Below are 18504 nucleotides of genomic sequence, written 5' to 3'. Positions count from 1 at the left end.
ATGTTAGGTTGAAAGAAATAGGCTTACACTAGGGTGCTTTGCGCATCAGTTAGAGCATTACCTGACTACAAGTGGAGAAGAAACAATGAGACAGTCTTCATGCAGGCACCCGAGGCATCAACATAGATTGCACATGATAGCCAGTGTTGTGGCCTTGCTGCAGAGGCAGAAAAGTGCATGCCTGTTTCCACTCACCCCGATCCAAGCACAAGAGGAAGATGAATGAGTGCATCGCTTCCATTCACAAGCACTCTGCCTTCCTGTCCCGAAATTGTGAGGGCAACTTCCGGAAAGTCGATCAGCAGGTCATCGGCACTGGTTGTCAGCGTAAACTGGCGACCGCCAACATCGTGCGCGAGAAGGTATGTGCAGTACGAAGCTGGGTAGCTGGGGAACTCGAGGAACACGCCGTCAAAGGTCACCACGTGCCCACTGCCGAAGATGGCCGCCACCTTCTGGCCTTTCTCTAGTTGAGGCAGCGACCACGATTCTGGCCGCTGGTTCCGTAGAAGAGTCTTGACCAGATGCTTACACAAAAACAAGAATAAAGTCAGATATACAGGTGGCAGCAAGATCGAGCAGATTGAACATTCATATGCACATGTGCTCTGGCGCTATTTCAGAATAGTGACATCTCTACAAGTACTATTCACCACCAAATTTCGCAGACCACCATTCTGATTCTCAATTCAGCTAGAAGGCTGGCTTTTTGAGATTAATCGTATTTCTTTACTTCAGCTACATTGCAATGCACAAAGGAAAACTGCATACACCTTCAACACACATGTTGCCTTTTTATTTTATTTGAACACACATAATTTATTCATGGCAAGAACAGGAAACAGACACCGACCACGGTGAATTTTTTCTTCTTGACTGTAATTATCTAGAGTTATCTTAAATTTATTTATGTTTGCATGTTGCACGAAACACTTAAAGCAACTAATTCTTGCTCTAAACCAGAGGCAAGCTACTGTTTACTACTCAACAAAGTTCTAATAAAACACTTAAATGCAGTAGGGCCCTATCGATGCATTTTTTGGGGGACCATAAAAACGTAATGTATAGTCCAGAAAAATCTAACATCTGATAGCACTTGCAACAGCACTACCGAGGAGACAAAAAGCTACTCTCACACAAAACCTGACTTGAAGTAAAATAGGAAACCAACTATCAAAAACCCACTCAGTAAGGCTCGTTATTACTGTCTTGAAATTAGATTGAATGTTATATGCCTTTTAAGAAGGGTTGTAGTAGTAAACCACACTACCGCACTAAACGCAGCTTTTAATTTCCATCTGGTGCTTGGATCGAATCTTGAGCCCCACTCGCAGCCCCTTTTCACTTTCTGCTCAGCCTTGTACATCAAAGTAACAGTACGAGGTATTGAGGGTAACGGGACAACATCTGCTATCGTGGGTGCTGGGCGACCTCTTTTCCCTTCATCCACCTCCTCTTCACTTTCAATCTGCATCGAGATTGACAAGCAGCGACGTTCTCAAGACAGTGATGGAAACTCTTCTGCACCTCATGGCAGGTTCTGTGAAGTGACCATTTTCATTAGTGACATGAGGCAGTCAATGTACGGTATTTACTCGCATAATGATCGCACTTTTTTTGTAAAAAAAATTGATGCAAGTTCAAGGGTGCGATCATTACGCAGGTTAAATTTTCCGCAAAAATAATTTTTGTTTCATCCCGCATTTGCTACGGGATTACAACAGGTCAACAAACAGGCGGCTTCCGCTGTGGACACCAAAACAAAAATAGCGGCCAGTGGAGCAAGCCGAATGCGCCGAACGGAATTTTTTTTTCTTCTGGTGAGTACATTACGCGTATTGAAACAGTTTCTTCCGTATCAGTAATGAATAATATCGTTAATATCGGCAATTTTGCGACAATAACGTAGCCATGTTCACTTTGAGGGGACAGAAACAGAGATGGGTGTGCTTAGCTGCCAGTGACCTAGAAACACATCGCGGGCATGCTGCAGAAACTGCGGCATCTGTCTTCACTACTATACTAATACGGCACGTTTCCACTAAGGGTGGGCGAATGTGTTAGCTCTGTTGCGAGTGTTGGTGCATGAATAGGGTACACTTCTAACGTATCAGTGTAAACGTGGCCACTATCGTTGCTGCTTGCAATTTGTTGCATGCCCACTAGTGCAGATGAGAAGAATTGAAAGGCGCCTTTTTCGTTGTTGTTGTTGTTGACCAAAACCATTTTGAAGCCTACAAATAATAACGCCATGGTAAGTTTTGTTGTAGCTTCTTTTTTTTTTCATGGAAGTGCAGAAAGTGACAAAAGGAATGGAATGAGGCATCTGGTTAAGAACATTTGGTGCGTGTAGACCGCTTGGTATGTCTTCGAGAGTCGTTCACATAGCATTCGACAGATGATAAGCACGATCATCATTAGCTAGACTTGGCACACGACATATCGCTGCGACAAGTTCGGGGTGCGATCATAACTCGGGAAAGAAAAAAAAAATCGAATTTTGATGACAAAATTCAGGGGTGCGATCATTACGTGAATGCAATCATTATGCGAGTAAGCACGGTAGGTGTCACCAATGGACAATGCCATGTGGGTGGTGTGCCATCACAGTTCTTTAACTTAACTAGAGGAAAGAAAAACATAACAAACAGACAGCTAATACATGTGGCCCTATGAAAACTATGTGGGACTTGTGCTTTCCAAGTGTAAAAGCCAGGAAAACAATACAGAAATGTATCAACGAAGTTCTACAGTACACTAACTGGAGCAAGCAGATGTAACTTGGGTGTCAGTCTGGCATATCGCACAAGGAGCAGAATAACAACCATTACCCTTCTGCTACTGTTTAACTGTCCGTGAACCACTGTCAGCTGGCAAACAAATGAGCACATCGTTAAGAATAGCATACAAAACGAAAAGCAGCACACTAATCGACACAAAGTACTGTGGAGATCGTCTGCATACTGCATTGTGGATGAAGTCACACTTACTTCAACACTACCATACGAAGGAAGGGACGGCATGTCGGCAGAGAATTCCACCATTCCTGGAATTCTGGCTGGCCGCGTAAAGTAGATCGTGGCCAGCTGTGCTGACAGCTCGGGTATGTGATGGGCAGTGTAATTGAGAACCCTGTCGAGGTTGAAGTAGTAGAAGGCCCAGCCTAGAGCGATAAGGTGACAGATTAGTTACAATGCACTCAGCTAGACTAGCATACTGCCCCATTTAAAAGGGTTATTGGCAGGCAAGATTTCCTTTTTCTTTTTCAGAACTTTCATTGCAACCATTCCACAATGTCAATGACAATAGAGAGATTTCCCACATGAAAATGGGCTCTGAATTTCTAGCTGGAAATGGTCTTTCCAGCCAGGTTTCCAACTGGAATCAGCCCTTCCAGCTAGAAATTTTCCAGAGCCAGCTGGAAATGGCACTTTCCAGCTTGAAGTGGGATCCACCTCAGCTGGTTTTTCAGCTGGAAGCAGCACTGCCAGCTGGAAGTTTTCCAGCTTCAGCTGGAAACAACTGGATACAGCATTTTTTAGCTGGAAACAGCGCTTCCAACTGGAAACAACTGGATGGAGCATTTTCCAGCCGGAAGTAGAACCTATCGACTGGAAAGTGGAGCTTCCCACTTGCATTAAGACATTTTTTGTATCTACAACATGCCCATATTTAGCCCAAGGTGGTGTTTGTATAAGAACGAAGAGGTTTTACTCTTGCAGCAGCAAAAAAAAAAAAATTTTTTTTTTCGTTTGTGTTGTGACAACAATCGTAATTGCATGAACTGCATGGAAATGCTCGTCACTCCGGGTACCTTTGATCGCGATCGGGATCGATAGCAATCTAAAGTGTCCTGTGTGATCGAGTTGCCAAAAAAATATATATTTCCAGGAAAAACTGCCACTTTTATTGAACCTTGCTTGTAGTAAACAAAAGCGACGCGCTCTTGGTCGACACTGTGTTATCTTGCTACATTGTCGACGTCGTCTAGCGAGGAGCTTGCCCGATCGGTCATGATGAGCCGTTGCGCAAACGGCTAGTGTTTACAGCATAGCAATTCCTTCTCTAAAAAAAAGAGCCTTAACACGTGGCACCTTCAGCAGTTCAGGCTGCAATGACCGCTGCTCCTATTTTTTCCTGTCTGCACGACGCCGCTACAATCGCCGCCATATTTGTTGAATACTTGGGAGCTTTAGTCTCGTATCTTGTCTTGATCTGCTCTTTTGACACTAATAATAATATAATAGCGTGTTATTGCAATATCAGTATTTCTCAGAAAAGCTCGGGTTTTTATTCACAGCAAACAGCAGCATTACAAAGGCAGGCCGAATATAAAAAATGTCACGACGCCACGGGGCCCTAGTTTCGTACAGCACATGGCGGAAACTGTCACGGCGAGGCAATTTTGCGAGACAACGAGAGTCTCTCGGGTGTGCGTGTGATCAAGTTTTTGTGAGGAACCTGCATGATCTTGCGCATGAAGTAATTATTTTTGGACAGTTCCTTCTCTGGACGGTGTTACAAGTACAGGCAAGCGGCTATCAACGGTTGTTATTGCTGTACTTTGTGGTGTTGTGATTCACCAGTGCGGATCGAAGAGCACCGTTTTCTCCAGCCCTGATTCTACAATTTGGAGGTAATTATTTCACTTGCTTATGTTTTGAGCGTAAGTTAATGTTTATTTTTATCCGGTATGTTGGCACGCTTGAGCATGATATCATAGGTCCCTGCTGTACAGTCGCCCAAATCTTTAACTGGTGTGCGGGAGCGGCGACTTTTCCGGGCGTCAGCGCCGTATGACGCGGCGAGGCTGGAGCAGCCTAGTAGACGATGGGCCCAGCTGAGCGCGCTTTGTCCGCATGCGCTTAGCCTCAGACTGTTTCCAGCCTCGCCCCGTCAAACGGCGCTGACGCACGGAAAAGTCGCCGCTCCCGCACACCAGTTAAAGATTTGGGCGACTGTACGTGATGTTCGTATACAGGTTGATCATTTTTATGTTTTGCGGAATTTGGTAGAAATGGCCTGTGGCAGATATAATTCTTGTCGCTGAGCGGAATTATTCGAAAAGGTGGACATTATTAGCATGCGAAATCGAAAGACATCTTCAAGTAATTAGCAAAAATTGACAAATTAACTTGTTACCTTGCTGCACATATTGCAATGTACGAATTGTAGCCTGTGAGTTTGCAAGATGGATCCACCTTAAATGAATTTCCAGAATTACATCAGTTTCGATATATTATATTCTAAAGTGTGAGACGAATAAGTGGGCGTTCCAGTTACTTTTGTGCTCCAATACATAAAAGAGCGTTTTGTTAAAAAAGTAAGTAGACCAACAGTGCACTTTTACGACGAGTTTGATGACATATTTCTAACTGGTGTCATTCTGGAAAGTAAGTCCAAGTGGATACGCCTGGCAATCTCAATGGCTACAATTCGTAGATTGCGATATGTGCCGTAATGTAATAAATTAGGAAGTTCATTATTGAATTTTTTAATATTAGTTCAATATGTGTTCCGATTTTTCGTGCAATAATCTCCTCCTCTGAAGGATCCAGCTCAAGGACTAGAATTACGGTATCTTCAACAGGCGATTTGTTAAAAATTGCATAAAACTTCAAATTATCACGCAGCATATGTGAAGTGCTTGCCAGTTTGCGTAAGCCCCTTTTGTCTCCAATAGCCCACTTGAATATATTGCCGTGCAGTGTTTGTGCCCAATGTTGCACATACGTACGTCTATTCAATACCAGTGGGTATATGTCAATCTGCCCAACGCAATTTAGAAGCACATTTATGGCGTGCTTTCACTGCAAGTGCGTGCTCGCAAACACGTTGCGTCGAATGGCAGGCATTTGAATTGGTGCAAAACAACAATAACATAAAAAGATTGGCCCTCAAGCTCCTGTGTTATTCAGCAGAGAAATGCTTCTTGGGAGGCTGTTGAGTTACATCACACGCCCAGTTCAAAATACAAATGAGCTCATTTGAATTCTATTTGCACTATAGCCACAGTCAATGGCGCTAAACAATTTAACAATCATTGCATAGTGTCTGCAGCTCAAGTTGAGAGCCTCTTGAGAGCTCAGGTTGAGGCCTTGCGCCACATAAACTGTAGAAGGGTCTGTGATGAAGGTAAACTGTGGTACTGTCCAAAGGCTGTTGATACAATCCACGTGATTTTGGTAAAGGTCACTGTTTACTAGAACTGAGTGGATTAAAGTGATGATTGTTTTAAAGTTCACTCACTATGTCTAAATATTTTTTTCAGATGGGGTACAAGGAGAAGTGCAAGTGTATTCCACATCTTGAGGGAGATGCAAGATATGCTTCCGCAATCCTTGCTGCAAGTGTTCAAATAAATGGTTGCAAGTTTCAGCACCGTGCTGTTTCGGCTGCATGTATTTTCACCGGACCAGTTGGTCTTGCGGCCAGTCACATTAGGAACTAACTGTGACTTGCGACAGCAAGCTAAGATCCATGCGAGTTCTGGCCAGTTTGTATCCTGCTTGATGCGAGCTTACACACTGGGATTTCACCTAAGCATGGCTCAACACCATGGTGTTGTCGCCAAGGCTCAACACCATGGCGACCGGTGCTGTGTGCCAGCCCGGTCTGTGGGTCTGTATACCCACAGTCCGGGCTGGAGATTCTAGCTGGAACCTCTTCCAGCTGAATTACAGCTGGCATTTCTTGCAGCTGGATCCAGCTGGAAGACCTTCCAGTTGGGACATATTCCAGCTGGATTATGGAACCGGAAATTTCACCCAGCTGGATTTTTTCCAGCTGCCTTCCCAGCTAGAAAAGTATCCAGCTGGGTGAAATTTCCAGTTCCATAATCCAGCTGGAAGTAAAAACATTTTCATCTGGGTTAGTTTGTACATAAATGGAGTAACCTTCATAGAGTACTGGGTTAACGGAGACATGAACTACATCAACAATGCTGGAAACATCTTGGGATGCTTTTTCTAATGACAACATATTAGACATGTTTTCATGCTATATGCTTGTTTCTGTAAAAGAAAAATCTCTTAAGGAGGCTGCAGGTTAATGACTATATGTTTGCTTCTGTCAAAAAAAAAATCTCTTAAAGAGGCTGCAGGTTAATGACTATATCGCTAACGATGCTTTACACTAGCAAAGTAGACTATATGCTTGGTTTCTGCAATAATAGCTCCATGTTATCTTAGGTTAAACTCTGTACCAGAAGGTGGCACCATTGACTCGGCCACTCAAATTTACGTCTTTGGTAACCCAGTACTCCATAAAGAACAATACATTTACGGACAAGCTCAAAAACTCTTTACTGCCACACAATGACAATGCCACAAGCTGCACATTTCATGAGCTGAACACTGATTGGAGTCAAGTTTTTGTATTTTACCCTGCCAGGCAATGGTGCCTTTATATCGCCTATCCGAACAGGACAATTGTTTTAGTTTTCATTAACTCAATAACTGAAATGTTAACTGAACCCGACCGTTTTGAATTGTGTCATCTGGCAAATCTCAATGCAGCATAAACATGTGCACGCAATTAATGTCTGCATCAGTGTGCTGCCTACATCTGGCATTCTTCAGCAATTTGTCTACAGAGATCTGAGGGAAGAGGTGATGCCATCATGCATGACCAAGCAGAACTTGGGTGGCTGCAAGGACAGTCATTGCTCAAATGCTATAGGTGTCCTTGTCGTGACGAAGGGACTGTTGGAAGGGTGCACCACCGTTCAATATGACTGCTGTTGGTATTAGTGCACTTTTGGATTCTGTACAGAAACATACGAGGACAAATCCATTCATGTAGTTATCATTTATCACAAATGTCCACTGAATGATTTTATTGAAAGAGGGCAAGGAGTTTTGTGTTCCTGCACACTGCATAGGCACTCTCACATGTCTATATACCACCACAAGAAAGAGCAGACTTCAGCAATTCCTCTGTCAGTGAATGAATTTCCTGTGACAGTTTAAGGCACTCAATGCTGGCTTCGCTACATTCTGAAGAACCTCCTTATCCACTACGGTACTGCACCTTGCTGCCTGCAAAATACATGCACAGACACCACCAGTCTTGGTCTATGTGGAGCTCAGAAGCTTTCACGAGTTACCAAGTGCAAATTTTACACAACATCGCAATAGTTAATGGGTCCTGCTCTGAAGTGCACATTACACAGGAACGCGAGATTGAATCGGAGTGGAGGTGGTAGGCAAAGTTTAGTTTTAACTGTGCAAGTGCTTATCCGGCTACCTTCTGCATATTTTGCAAATGTTAATATTTAACACCTAGTGTTTTGAAATAATGAACTGTTGAATGCAGTCGACTTCCGTCATTTCAACCCTGACGGGTCCGATGAAATTTATCCAATTATCCCGCGGGTCGAGTTAAACAAGATGCAGAAAAAATAGCAAAACACACTGCCGATTCATTTGGCAGCATTTGCCCGAGTCTAACACACTCCTGAATCAAACGCGTGCCCACTTCATGTGTGGTCAGCATAGAAAACTACATAAAAATGACATTATGGTTCCTAAACAAAGTAGAAATCAAACATGCACCCGACTTTTTAGCAAGGAAAATGGGCAAGTTGATATTATGTATTCACAAAGATGGCCGGTTTTCTAAAGTCAGCTTCGCCGCAGTGTACTTGTGTTATGCGGCAAAGCACACGAACGCCACGAAGGCAGTTTTGGTTTCGCATCCAATTGCACTGCGCAAGCAATTTCCGGCACAATTTTCTCTAGAAAAAAAAAAGGCGCGCATTCGAATCGCGTAAATAACATAACCAGACATCGTGAGCTACGGTTATTGCTTGAATATCTTTCTAAAGCAGGCCCAAAATTTGTGTTTTCGACGGGATATGGCACTGCCCCCTAAGCTCTGCCGAGACAGATGCTACCACTAAAGGGGTCCCTATTTGGGCAACCTAGAGGTCAGGCACGTGCGTGCTAACTGGTCAAGTTTGATCGAATTACCCGGCGAAAGCCAATTTTAGGATCGAAATAACGAAAGCTTGGGCCCATAGAAATGCATGGGCTCCTGCCGGACCTTCAGTTGGAGTTGAATTAAGCACAAATGAATTAACCATAGCCAAATTAGCGCTCTTCTATTAGCAGGTCTGAGTGCCTTAGGTAGACTTGAGCCAAATACATATATACAGGTATTACTTCAGAATTTGTATTTTGGTTACTCGGAACAGGGATGATCATTGCACATGTCATGCGTCCATATGGTGTGCAGGCAGCCCATGTGTCCTTGCGTAAGCTCAGCAGTGGCCTTGTGAACATTAAGGGCCATCTGCCACGTGAGAAGTTTGCCAGCGTCGTGTGTGCTATCCTCTGCATACAGTACGACTACAAATACATCGGTGAAAGCGGGAATTTTGAAAGAAGACTCGAGGAGAATCGATACAATGGAAATGAGTGCCGCATGGATCCAGTACCCTCGCAGAACATGCTGGCGTCACGGATAGGCTGGGACAGTGCCTGCATCCTAACAAGTGCAATAAATGAATAAGTGAAAGAAACCAGAGTCGACGGCTTTATCTTGAGTCACTTCATAGCCATACAACGGCATGTACTTTGAATCGTAACTACGGAGATCTTAATCCAATCTACGCTTGCACCTTACATCACGTACTGAACCGCATTTAATGTCGTCCCCTTCCTGCTTTGCCCTTCATTATGAAAAGGGCTGCTGTGTGGAGGCCGAAACGTCAGTTAAGAAAAAGAATTGCACCTTGGTCAGCGTTGTTTCACCAGGAATGCTAGGGTTTGTGTGTACAACACTGACGCCAGCAACGGATGTCAGAACGCCATTCTGACTCTGGCAGAGCCAATTGAGCAGAGAGTAGCATACACACTTGGCTTCATCATTTTCACAGTAGGGCAAAGAAGTCGGGACATTTAGTCAAGTCACTACGTCTTTTACTCTTGGCCCCTCCTGTAAAACAAAAATTTATCTGATTGATTGATCTGCTTGAATGACTTTTACGGCCAACTGCCCTGCTGATCTACCATGTCTCTGGAGACCTCCTAAACTGCCATGTGAGACACAGATGTGCACCATTGATACTGTGACAACACGACATCGCTGGGGACGTGAACGCACCTTGAGTGCCCTAATAATTGGCATCGCAGTAAAGCCTTCCACCAGATAGTCAAGAGTCTCAACAAAAGTTCACTCACTGTTAAGTTTCATTCCATGGTTGTCATCTCGCATAAGCAAGTTCTGATGAACTCTTATTATTTCAGGCTTCACACAGGTTTGTGAAACTGGGATCCCTGAGAGCTTTCTCTCGGATAAATGGAGGCAATTCTCTATGAAATATGTGCAAGCTGCAGTTATTATAGACTTGTGCAACTCAACATTTAATCAACGCTTTCTACAGAATACGATAAAGCAGACCTTGTCATTACATACTTAAAACACCCTGATGAAAATGTCTAGCACCGTGCTAAACATAATGAGCATTTAATAAAAGGCAAACATTTTAAAATACTGCACCAACCAGGAATTGTTTGATTAAAGGCTTCGTGTGTTGCACCCAAACCCGTAGCTGCTTTCCTGACCAACGCAGAGCTGCTGTAGATGACAGGATCGTAAATGGCATGGAATGTTCCCAGCACTTGGTACGACATCTTCCATGATTCTGCAAGCATGCTGTGTACCTGAAAGTCAATGCTATCAATTGAACAACTGAATAAAAAGAAACTACCATGCACTCTGAACAGTGAAAATTAGCAGTCTCCACAATGTACAAAGTTGGATGCTAAGCATGTGCCATAGAAACTACAAATGCTTCTCGCCAATATGAAGGACGGGCGCTATCAACTATGTTATCTGTGACCTGTTAGCTGCTTGCATCGGCAATGATACTGTGAAATCAACATTACCATTTGATCAACATTTGATCCAGTATAAGCTCTGAACAACACACCTCAGCATGCCAATGTCAAAGTTGTCCAGCTTTTTCGTGCGTTCTTTGCTTCTGCCACAAAACAGGGCTTCTTGGGCAAAATTTTCCTGATGATTGTATTCAAATGCTGACTTGTATATACAGTCAAACCTTATTATAATAATGTGACATTCAATAGAAAAATACCTTCATTGTTAAAATAAAAAAATTAATTATGGTGTTTTATGTGCCAAAACAGTGATCTGATTATGAGGCACCCTGTAGTGGTGAATTAATTTGGCCACCTGAGGTTTTTTAACGTGCACCCAATGCACAGGCATTCTTGCTTTTGCAAAATGCGGCCGCCACGGCCGGGATTCAATCCCACAACCTTGTGCTTAGCAGCGCAACGCCATAGCTGCTAGGGCACCATGGCGAGTACCTTCGTTAAGTCGAATATTTGTTACAGGCATGTATTTGTTACATGCTAATATTAGCAACAAACATTTTAGACCTTTTTTACATTGACAGTTCATTATATCTGTGCTTGTCCTCCCCAGGTCTAACAGTAATGAGCATTCACTCAAATTTGTAAGTTCTCATAAAACCTCATTCTCACATTGCAATATATACCACTAAGTGTATTATCAGCATGCATGCATACATTGATGTACACTTACGTAGCTCTGGTGACATTACAGAATTATGTGGCTAAATTTGTTTTGGGTTTTCCATAGATACCTAGTTTTGTGGGGTTCTCATTCCATGCTCTTGGGACAAAGGATGGAGAACACAGTAGTCCAAACAATCACAAGGGCATTTATTGCACCTTTCATAGACTAACGCCTGCTAGCCGAGTGGCTATCCACAAAACATCCCAATGGGCGCGCGACTAATCGCGGCAGTCCGACTAACCGTGACCGGATAGCGAGCGAATATGTTTGCCCCATGCTGGACACCAACGCTTGGTCGTTCACGCGCATGGTCACGTGAACAGTGGCGCGTTCGAACGAGGCCTCGCGAGGCAGTCTTGCAGCAGCATGGATCAGCGCACATGCGGAACGTCCACGCCACTTGCTGACCCAGAGCCAAAGAGGAAGAGCCTACTCCCTGACGCACCCGACTAACCCAGCCGTTAGGTGGCGCTAGCAGCGCCACACTCGCGCCATCTCTCGTAATGTGCTGCAAACAGACTGACCGCCGCTGGCGCTAAGCTACGCGGTGAAGCCGGATTACAGGAGACGGGAGCTATGCGGGAAAACAACATATCAGGAGATGCGGGAGAGTTGTGCATCCCCACAGTTCTGAGTTGTGTGTATAATATATATATATATATATATATATATATATATATATATATATATATATATATATATATATATATATATATATATATATATATATATGCATTTGACGAATTCTTTCTTCATCGAAATTTTCATTTCCTTGGCTGTGTTTTGGCCTCCTTTTTGATTTGTTTTGTCGTTCGAACTTATTGTCTATTATGTTCTGCATATATGTATGTTCTTCCTTTCGTTTTTGTATGTAACTTATGCCCCTCCTGCTTGGGCCCTTACTGGGGCCTGTAGTGTGTTATAAATAAAGAAACAAGGCATAAATATAGTGTTTGTTGCAAGTACTATGTTAGTATATGTGTCATGCGACAACACTGCACCAGAACGCCTAATTGCCTTCTCAGTGTTGTGGAGAACTACTCACATGGAGTACAGAGAAGGCACTTAAACCAAAGCTTAAAGTTATGACTGCAGTACATTATACATATTAAAGAAATTTTAAATGTGCACAGAACTTTATCACAGTAGAAAACTGGCAATAAGCTTGTTCCTTAAGGAATTGCTTAAAGATGAATGTCAACATTAAAGTCTAGCAACTTTTGTGCTAGGGTAGACAGAGTAATAAGGGTGATGTTATTGGATTCTCTGAATCATGAATCATGGATAATTTAGCTAAACAGGGTACCAATGCTGAAGCCATTGGTACTTTGGTTCACTGCATTTGATGACCTTATTTCCCATAAATGTTTTCAGAAAATTAATCAAAGAACACTTGTGTAAAATTATAAGCGAATAAGGCAAACAAGCACGAAACTCATATTTGAAATTACCACACAGGTTACACACATCTACACGTTTTCAGCATTACAATGTTAAGAACAAAAATTATTTTTAATTATTGGTACATAATATCTAGGTAACTTCTCTCTAAAAGGATCATGGCAATGATAATGGTGATGAACCTTATCTTGTTTCAGGTGTGACACAATTTTTCCCACACTGTAACATAAGAGGAAGAACACCACTTTGTACACTAGACCATACTGTCGGGCATACCACAGCCTGACATGACCGACTCACTGATCAGGCTGGGTATTGTGCATGCTATGTTGGGCTTGCCCTTAAGCTAAATATAAAGATAAGGCAGGTGTGACAACAAAGGAAGAGGAAAAACCTTGGATGAAGCTCAAGAAGCTTTATGTCAAACAAACAGGGTTTTCTCTTCATCAGTCGGTTAAAACAAAGTCAACCAAGCTGTGCTAGGAATCCCATAGACTGACTGCTTTTCTGCATGTTTCAACCAAACTAAGCTTTCAGCTTGCACAGAGTAAGGAATAACAGGAGCAGTGGCATTCGCTAAGCAACAGATAGGAAGTGGCAGTTGATTCAGACTATCAAATCTTCCACAGAACACACAGGTTTTTATGAGATAACAGGATTAAGTTTTGAACAGCACCACATGTGCTATTGAACTTGATTATGCCAAAGCGCAAGTTATGCCACACTAAGTTATTCAAGTTCTAGTCAAGTGAACCAAGAGTGGCTCAGTTTGCAAGGTCTAGTAACTTTGTAGCTAATATCTATAGAGTGAATGCAGGCCAGTGAAAACAATGTAGTAGTGTGAGAATACACTGTGATGAGGTCTTTCTCCCATAATGCTGCAGATGCCTGAACAGTAACTGCCAGGATTTAATGTCTCATCACAGTGAATGGCAGCAGATTTTTGCCATCAATGAATTTTTAACATGAACTTAAAGGGGCCATTACACCAAACCTTCAAGCTTTAATTATGCATTGCACATTAAACAGTGTGCATCTCACAACAAGATGTCAAAATTTGAGTGCATTCTGTACAGTAGAAAATTTATATTTGAATTTTTGCATGGTGTAGTTGCATGGCACAGCAGCCTGGTGCCACTGATGAGTGACGAAATAAAGTGTGTCCTGTGTGGTCAATGTGCATGAAATACGTTTGTTTTTGTTATCGCATGTGCATCTCAGCAGTCAGCCTAGAATAGTTACTGCAGGCATCCTCCGATTTGTGCTGTTTTAATCGCAGGAAGGAAGGAATTGCGGGCACAATGCAGCAGGAACGCCTTCACTGTGCCATTGGGTGCCCCGAGCACACAGAGTGCGGTGTGTGCACTGTTTCAGAGCAGATGACAGGGTGCTGGCTGCACATTTTTGACGTTACTTAAGGCACGCAAGAATGGCAGTCACTGTTGCTGGGAGGGGCTTAGAGGCACCAGTTTACAATTAACGATATTTGTTAAAATGTACACCGAGAGCTAGTGTTTTTTTGCATTTTTTTGTATGTGTATGTGTGCTTGTGCAAATATATTGGTCTCTCTATGCTCAATTACAGTGATAAACTAAGAATAGTTGGATGACCATGCATGTTATGGCTCCTATAAATACATTTACATGTGCATTGGTGTGTCCCGTTTTCATCAAAAAGTGGTCATAATGGTCAGTAGTGAATGTACAACCACTGTACTTAGCAGCAGAACAGTGTAGCTGTTAAGCCAACTCGTGCATGAGTCATCACGCTGCTGTGTAGCGTACCAAATCTTATCTTCATTCCTTGCATGCACGACATTAGCAGAGACGTCATGGCACAAGAGTATAAAAATCACACATACTAAATGAACATGTCTTGCTCGTGACATGTCACATGCTACAGAGCATGCCTTGGCATAGAACAGTTGATGTACCTTCTCTCTCTCTCTGTCCAAAATCTCTCCTGCAGTAGCTCCTGTCAGTTGGTAGACTATCAGGTTGAAAGGGTGCCTTGGGTTGTAGAGGGAGGCAATGACCACGTTCGTGTATGCTGCCGTGACTTCGAGCAGCTCCTTAATCACAGCCTTGTTTGCCAGAGCTCGAACTGCCTTCTCCGACTTGCGGGGCACAACTACTGCCTGGAATACATTCAGCTCCTGGGCCTGTGGGTCCGAGTCCTGCAGTGGGGACCACAATTATTTTAATTAGGGAATGCGGCAATGTTTACTGGCAATATATCGGACGTCTTAGGAATAACTCATTAGTCTAGATAGCCTTAATTTGCCATCTTTCGGACTGTTCAATTTTTTTTTGCCATACGTGTATTTTTAAAATGTTGGCACTGGTTCCTGGACATGCCGACATTACCATGTTTCTGCGATGCCACTTTCAATAACCCTCTGACCTTTCATGTTCCTATATATACATTCTTTGACCAAATAACATTCAGTTAGTAGTGAGCACTTGTGTTTTTCCTTCTCTTTGCTAACCCTACACCTATCTAATCGCATTTCAGTGCTTGGCACTGCATTCACTTCAGGTAGTTAGCACGTAGGTTGCACATTAGTAGCACATTGGTTGCGCATCGGTTGCACATACAAAGCAGACGAATGACAGAAGGCGCAATCCTTCATGTCACTCCTCTGTCGCCTCGCCATTTCTATAATAGCATGCTTGACTACCTGCAATGGCTAATGACTTTCAACTCGACCAGACCACTGCTATGCTAAGGACCAACTGATTGATGGCTCATGGGGACATGCCCATCATAACCTCTGTCGGAACGTGGCAGCTGCTCATAATCAAACCTGTGACCTTGTGCTCAACAGCAGCAGAATGCCACAGGGGCCGAGCCACTGCACAGGGCCGTGCTAATTGGGCCCCTCAGGTTCTTTTCTCAAGAGAACTTGTGTTTAAGCAAGTCAGCAGGGTTTACTGTGCATCCTCTTGAACAGTGCGAGGAAGACATATACAACGTATTGCATGCACCACAACAGTTTAATGAAACAGAAGGCAATGGGTGTTCTTCATGCACGTGCGTACAAACATGGTGACCTTTTCTTACGTTTTCATCCCCCCCTCTTTTTTTTTATTTGAAAGTGTAAACCCCAAGTACTTATTTTTTTCTTGCTTGAATAAGTAGGCTTGCATAAAATAGTAAAATAATACATATTTGGGTGGGTTGACAACTGTTTAGACGAGGAAAACTCCTTTCTAGTGTGCAAATGGTAGGCAGGAAGGAAGAAGGCAACAGGACAGAGCTCCTGTCACCTCCTTCCTCCTTTCCTACGATTTGCGAACTAAAACGGATCACCTTGTCTAAACAATGTTTCACTGTCCAGTCCAAGCAGCCACCCTTGTGACAACAGGGTGTTTTTTTTTGCTTGAATAAGTAGGCTTGCATAAAATAGTACACAATTTGGCAGGTGCGCAGCTGCTTTTTTTTGCTTAAAGTTTATAAAGCAATACACGATTGAGCAGTCAGCAAGAAATAATACAGTACTGGTATGAATACATTTTCCCAATAATTCCTGCCCTGTGAAAGCACCTCATATTCTTTTCAAAAACATGCTATCTATGTTATGCTACATTTTTTCACTCAGTGCATGAGGTGACCTCAGCCATCAGGCAATCAAGCTTTGCAGAAAAGCCAACATGCAAATGGCAACTCGTTATAATTTGTCCTTTGGCTAGTTGGTTGATATTTGTTGAAGCCATTGTAGTGCAATAAAAACAAAACACAAAGAACAGAGAACCAGACACCACAGCAGCCCACGGTGTCTGGTCCTCTGTCCTTTGCGTTTTCATTTAATTCAACAATCTTAGGACATTCATTTTCAGACCGTTATTATAGATCACATGTAAATTTCTTTAAAATGTGAAATATTAGTACTGCAATAGGCTGGGAATGAAGTAATAACATGAAGAATTAGCAGGAGCAATTTCAATATACCTATTTTGAGAGCAAATGTGAAACAATGGGTTACAGCTCTGCGAAAAGTTATGAGTGTAAACATTCACCTGATGCTTGCTGATGATTCTGGCATCATAAAATATGGCTGCACCACTTCGCCTAAACCGTTTGGAAAGTTTCATCATCTTGAATGCCGTGGATGCCTTGCGAGGCGTGAACTTCACGTCAAAGATCCAGTTGTCCTTCTCTTCATTGTAAACTGTTTCCAATGGAATCCAGTTTGAGCTCTGCACAGTTCAAGAAATTTTGAGCATCTTCTGTATTCAAGCATTGTAAGGGTAGCTATCGTGTGACAAATAAAAGAAGTTGTCACCTTTGTTATGCCCCAATGCAGCAATAAAGTATTTTAGTGCAAGTTTCCTAGAAACGTACGTTGATTAACATTTAAAATGCATGGAAATCATGTGTTGAAGTATATTAAACCCTAAAATAAAAACTATTGCGAGACAGCTGTTAAACCTCAATGGTTTATTTAGCAGGTCACGCACTGAAGACCATGACGCTACCCATGATGATGAATATATATAGATGAAGAAGATGAAGGAGCAATATAATGCTCACACAATTTCTCCCGCACATGGAAGCGGGCAACCTGGCCACTGGTTATAGCGGCAAATGCTGTAGGAAAGGCTTCAAATTCAAAACATGCACAATCTCTCTGGCACGGCAGCGGTCGTCCAAAGGCGAAACAGCTGGAGCGACACAATAGTAAACTGGCGAAGTCTGTTCCCGAACAATGTAGGGCTCGATAAAACGGGACTGAAATTTCTCGCATAATCCAGGAGCACGAACTGGGGTCCACAGCAACCCGTCATCTCCAGGGTGGAAGGAAACGACACGGTGGGACGCATCATAGCAAGTTTTGTGGTCTTGTTGACTGACGTCTGTGTGGAGGTGGGCACGCTGGCGACACCGGGCAATGCGTGAAACGAACTGCTCACACATTGACATGGACGAGGCATGGGGACACCAAAGAAAGAAACGTTGAGCATAGGGATCAATTGACGACCATAAACAAGGAAAAAGGGCAAGTACCCTGTAGTGCGTTGGACGGATGTGTGGTATGCGAAAGTGACGAATGGTAGAATTATGTCCCAATTGGTGTGGTCAGGGTTGATGTACATTGATATCATGTCGGACGGACAGCGTGCGATGAAAGTGCTGTGTGAGACCATTAGTTCGAGGGTGGTAGCTGGAAGTCGTCTTATGGATGGTATTGGATGCACGGGGAACATCGTCGAGAAGTTTAGACAGAAAGGTCCTGCCACGGTCACTTAAAAGGACACGTGGGACTCCGTGCCGTAAAAAGATGGCTTCCAAGAAAAAGGCTACAACCTCCTCTGTGGATCCCAAAGATAGTGCGGCTGTTTCAGCATACCTTGTAAAGTGGTCTACAGCTGTGACGACCCATCGTTTACCGCCAGTAGTTAAGGGTAGCGGTCCATAGAGGTCGATACCAACGACTGCGAAAGGACCTTTAAGACATGGGACAGGTGGGAGCAGTCCAGCTGGAGGTGAGGTCAGTTGTTTGCGGTGTAGGCAAACCGAACAGGAAGCCACGT

General features: G+C 43.2%; 1 protein-coding gene and 1 long non-coding RNA gene across 2 annotated transcripts in view; one reads left to right on the top strand and one right to left on the bottom strand.

Annotated features, from left to right (window-relative positions):
• The window catches only part of LOC135912593 (uncharacterized), a 269120-nt gene that overhangs the window by 47824 nt on the left and 202792 nt on the right, over nucleotides 1-18504 (bottom strand). Inside the window, exons 28-32 of the mRNA XM_065445088.2 lie at nucleotides 16990-17169; nucleotides 14904-15146; nucleotides 10508-10667; nucleotides 2991-3163; nucleotides 196-527 (exon numbers count right to left, since the gene is read on the bottom strand). Coding sequence (XP_065301160.2) covers nucleotides 196-527; nucleotides 2991-3163; nucleotides 10508-10667; nucleotides 14904-15146; nucleotides 16990-17169 — 1088 coding nt within the window. The remainder of the gene's footprint in view (nucleotides 1-195; nucleotides 528-2990; nucleotides 3164-10507; nucleotides 10668-14903; nucleotides 15147-16989; nucleotides 17170-18504) is intronic.
• Nucleotides 4115-6378, top strand: LOC139050094 (uncharacterized). The gene is made up of 2 exons (XR_011508785.1): nucleotides 4115-4636; nucleotides 6272-6378. It is a non-coding gene; the product is annotated as an uncharacterized lncRNA (long non-coding RNA).

Source organism: Dermacentor albipictus, chromosome 9 (genome assembly GCF_038994185.2).
Source record: "Dermacentor albipictus isolate Rhodes 1998 colony chromosome 9, USDA_Dalb.pri_finalv2, whole genome shotgun sequence".
In the NCBI taxonomy this organism is placed as follows: domain Eukaryota; kingdom Metazoa; phylum Arthropoda; class Arachnida; order Ixodida; family Ixodidae; genus Dermacentor; species Dermacentor albipictus.
The sequence above is the reverse complement of the archived record's forward strand: the minus strand, read 5'-3'. Positions and strand labels throughout refer to the sequence as shown.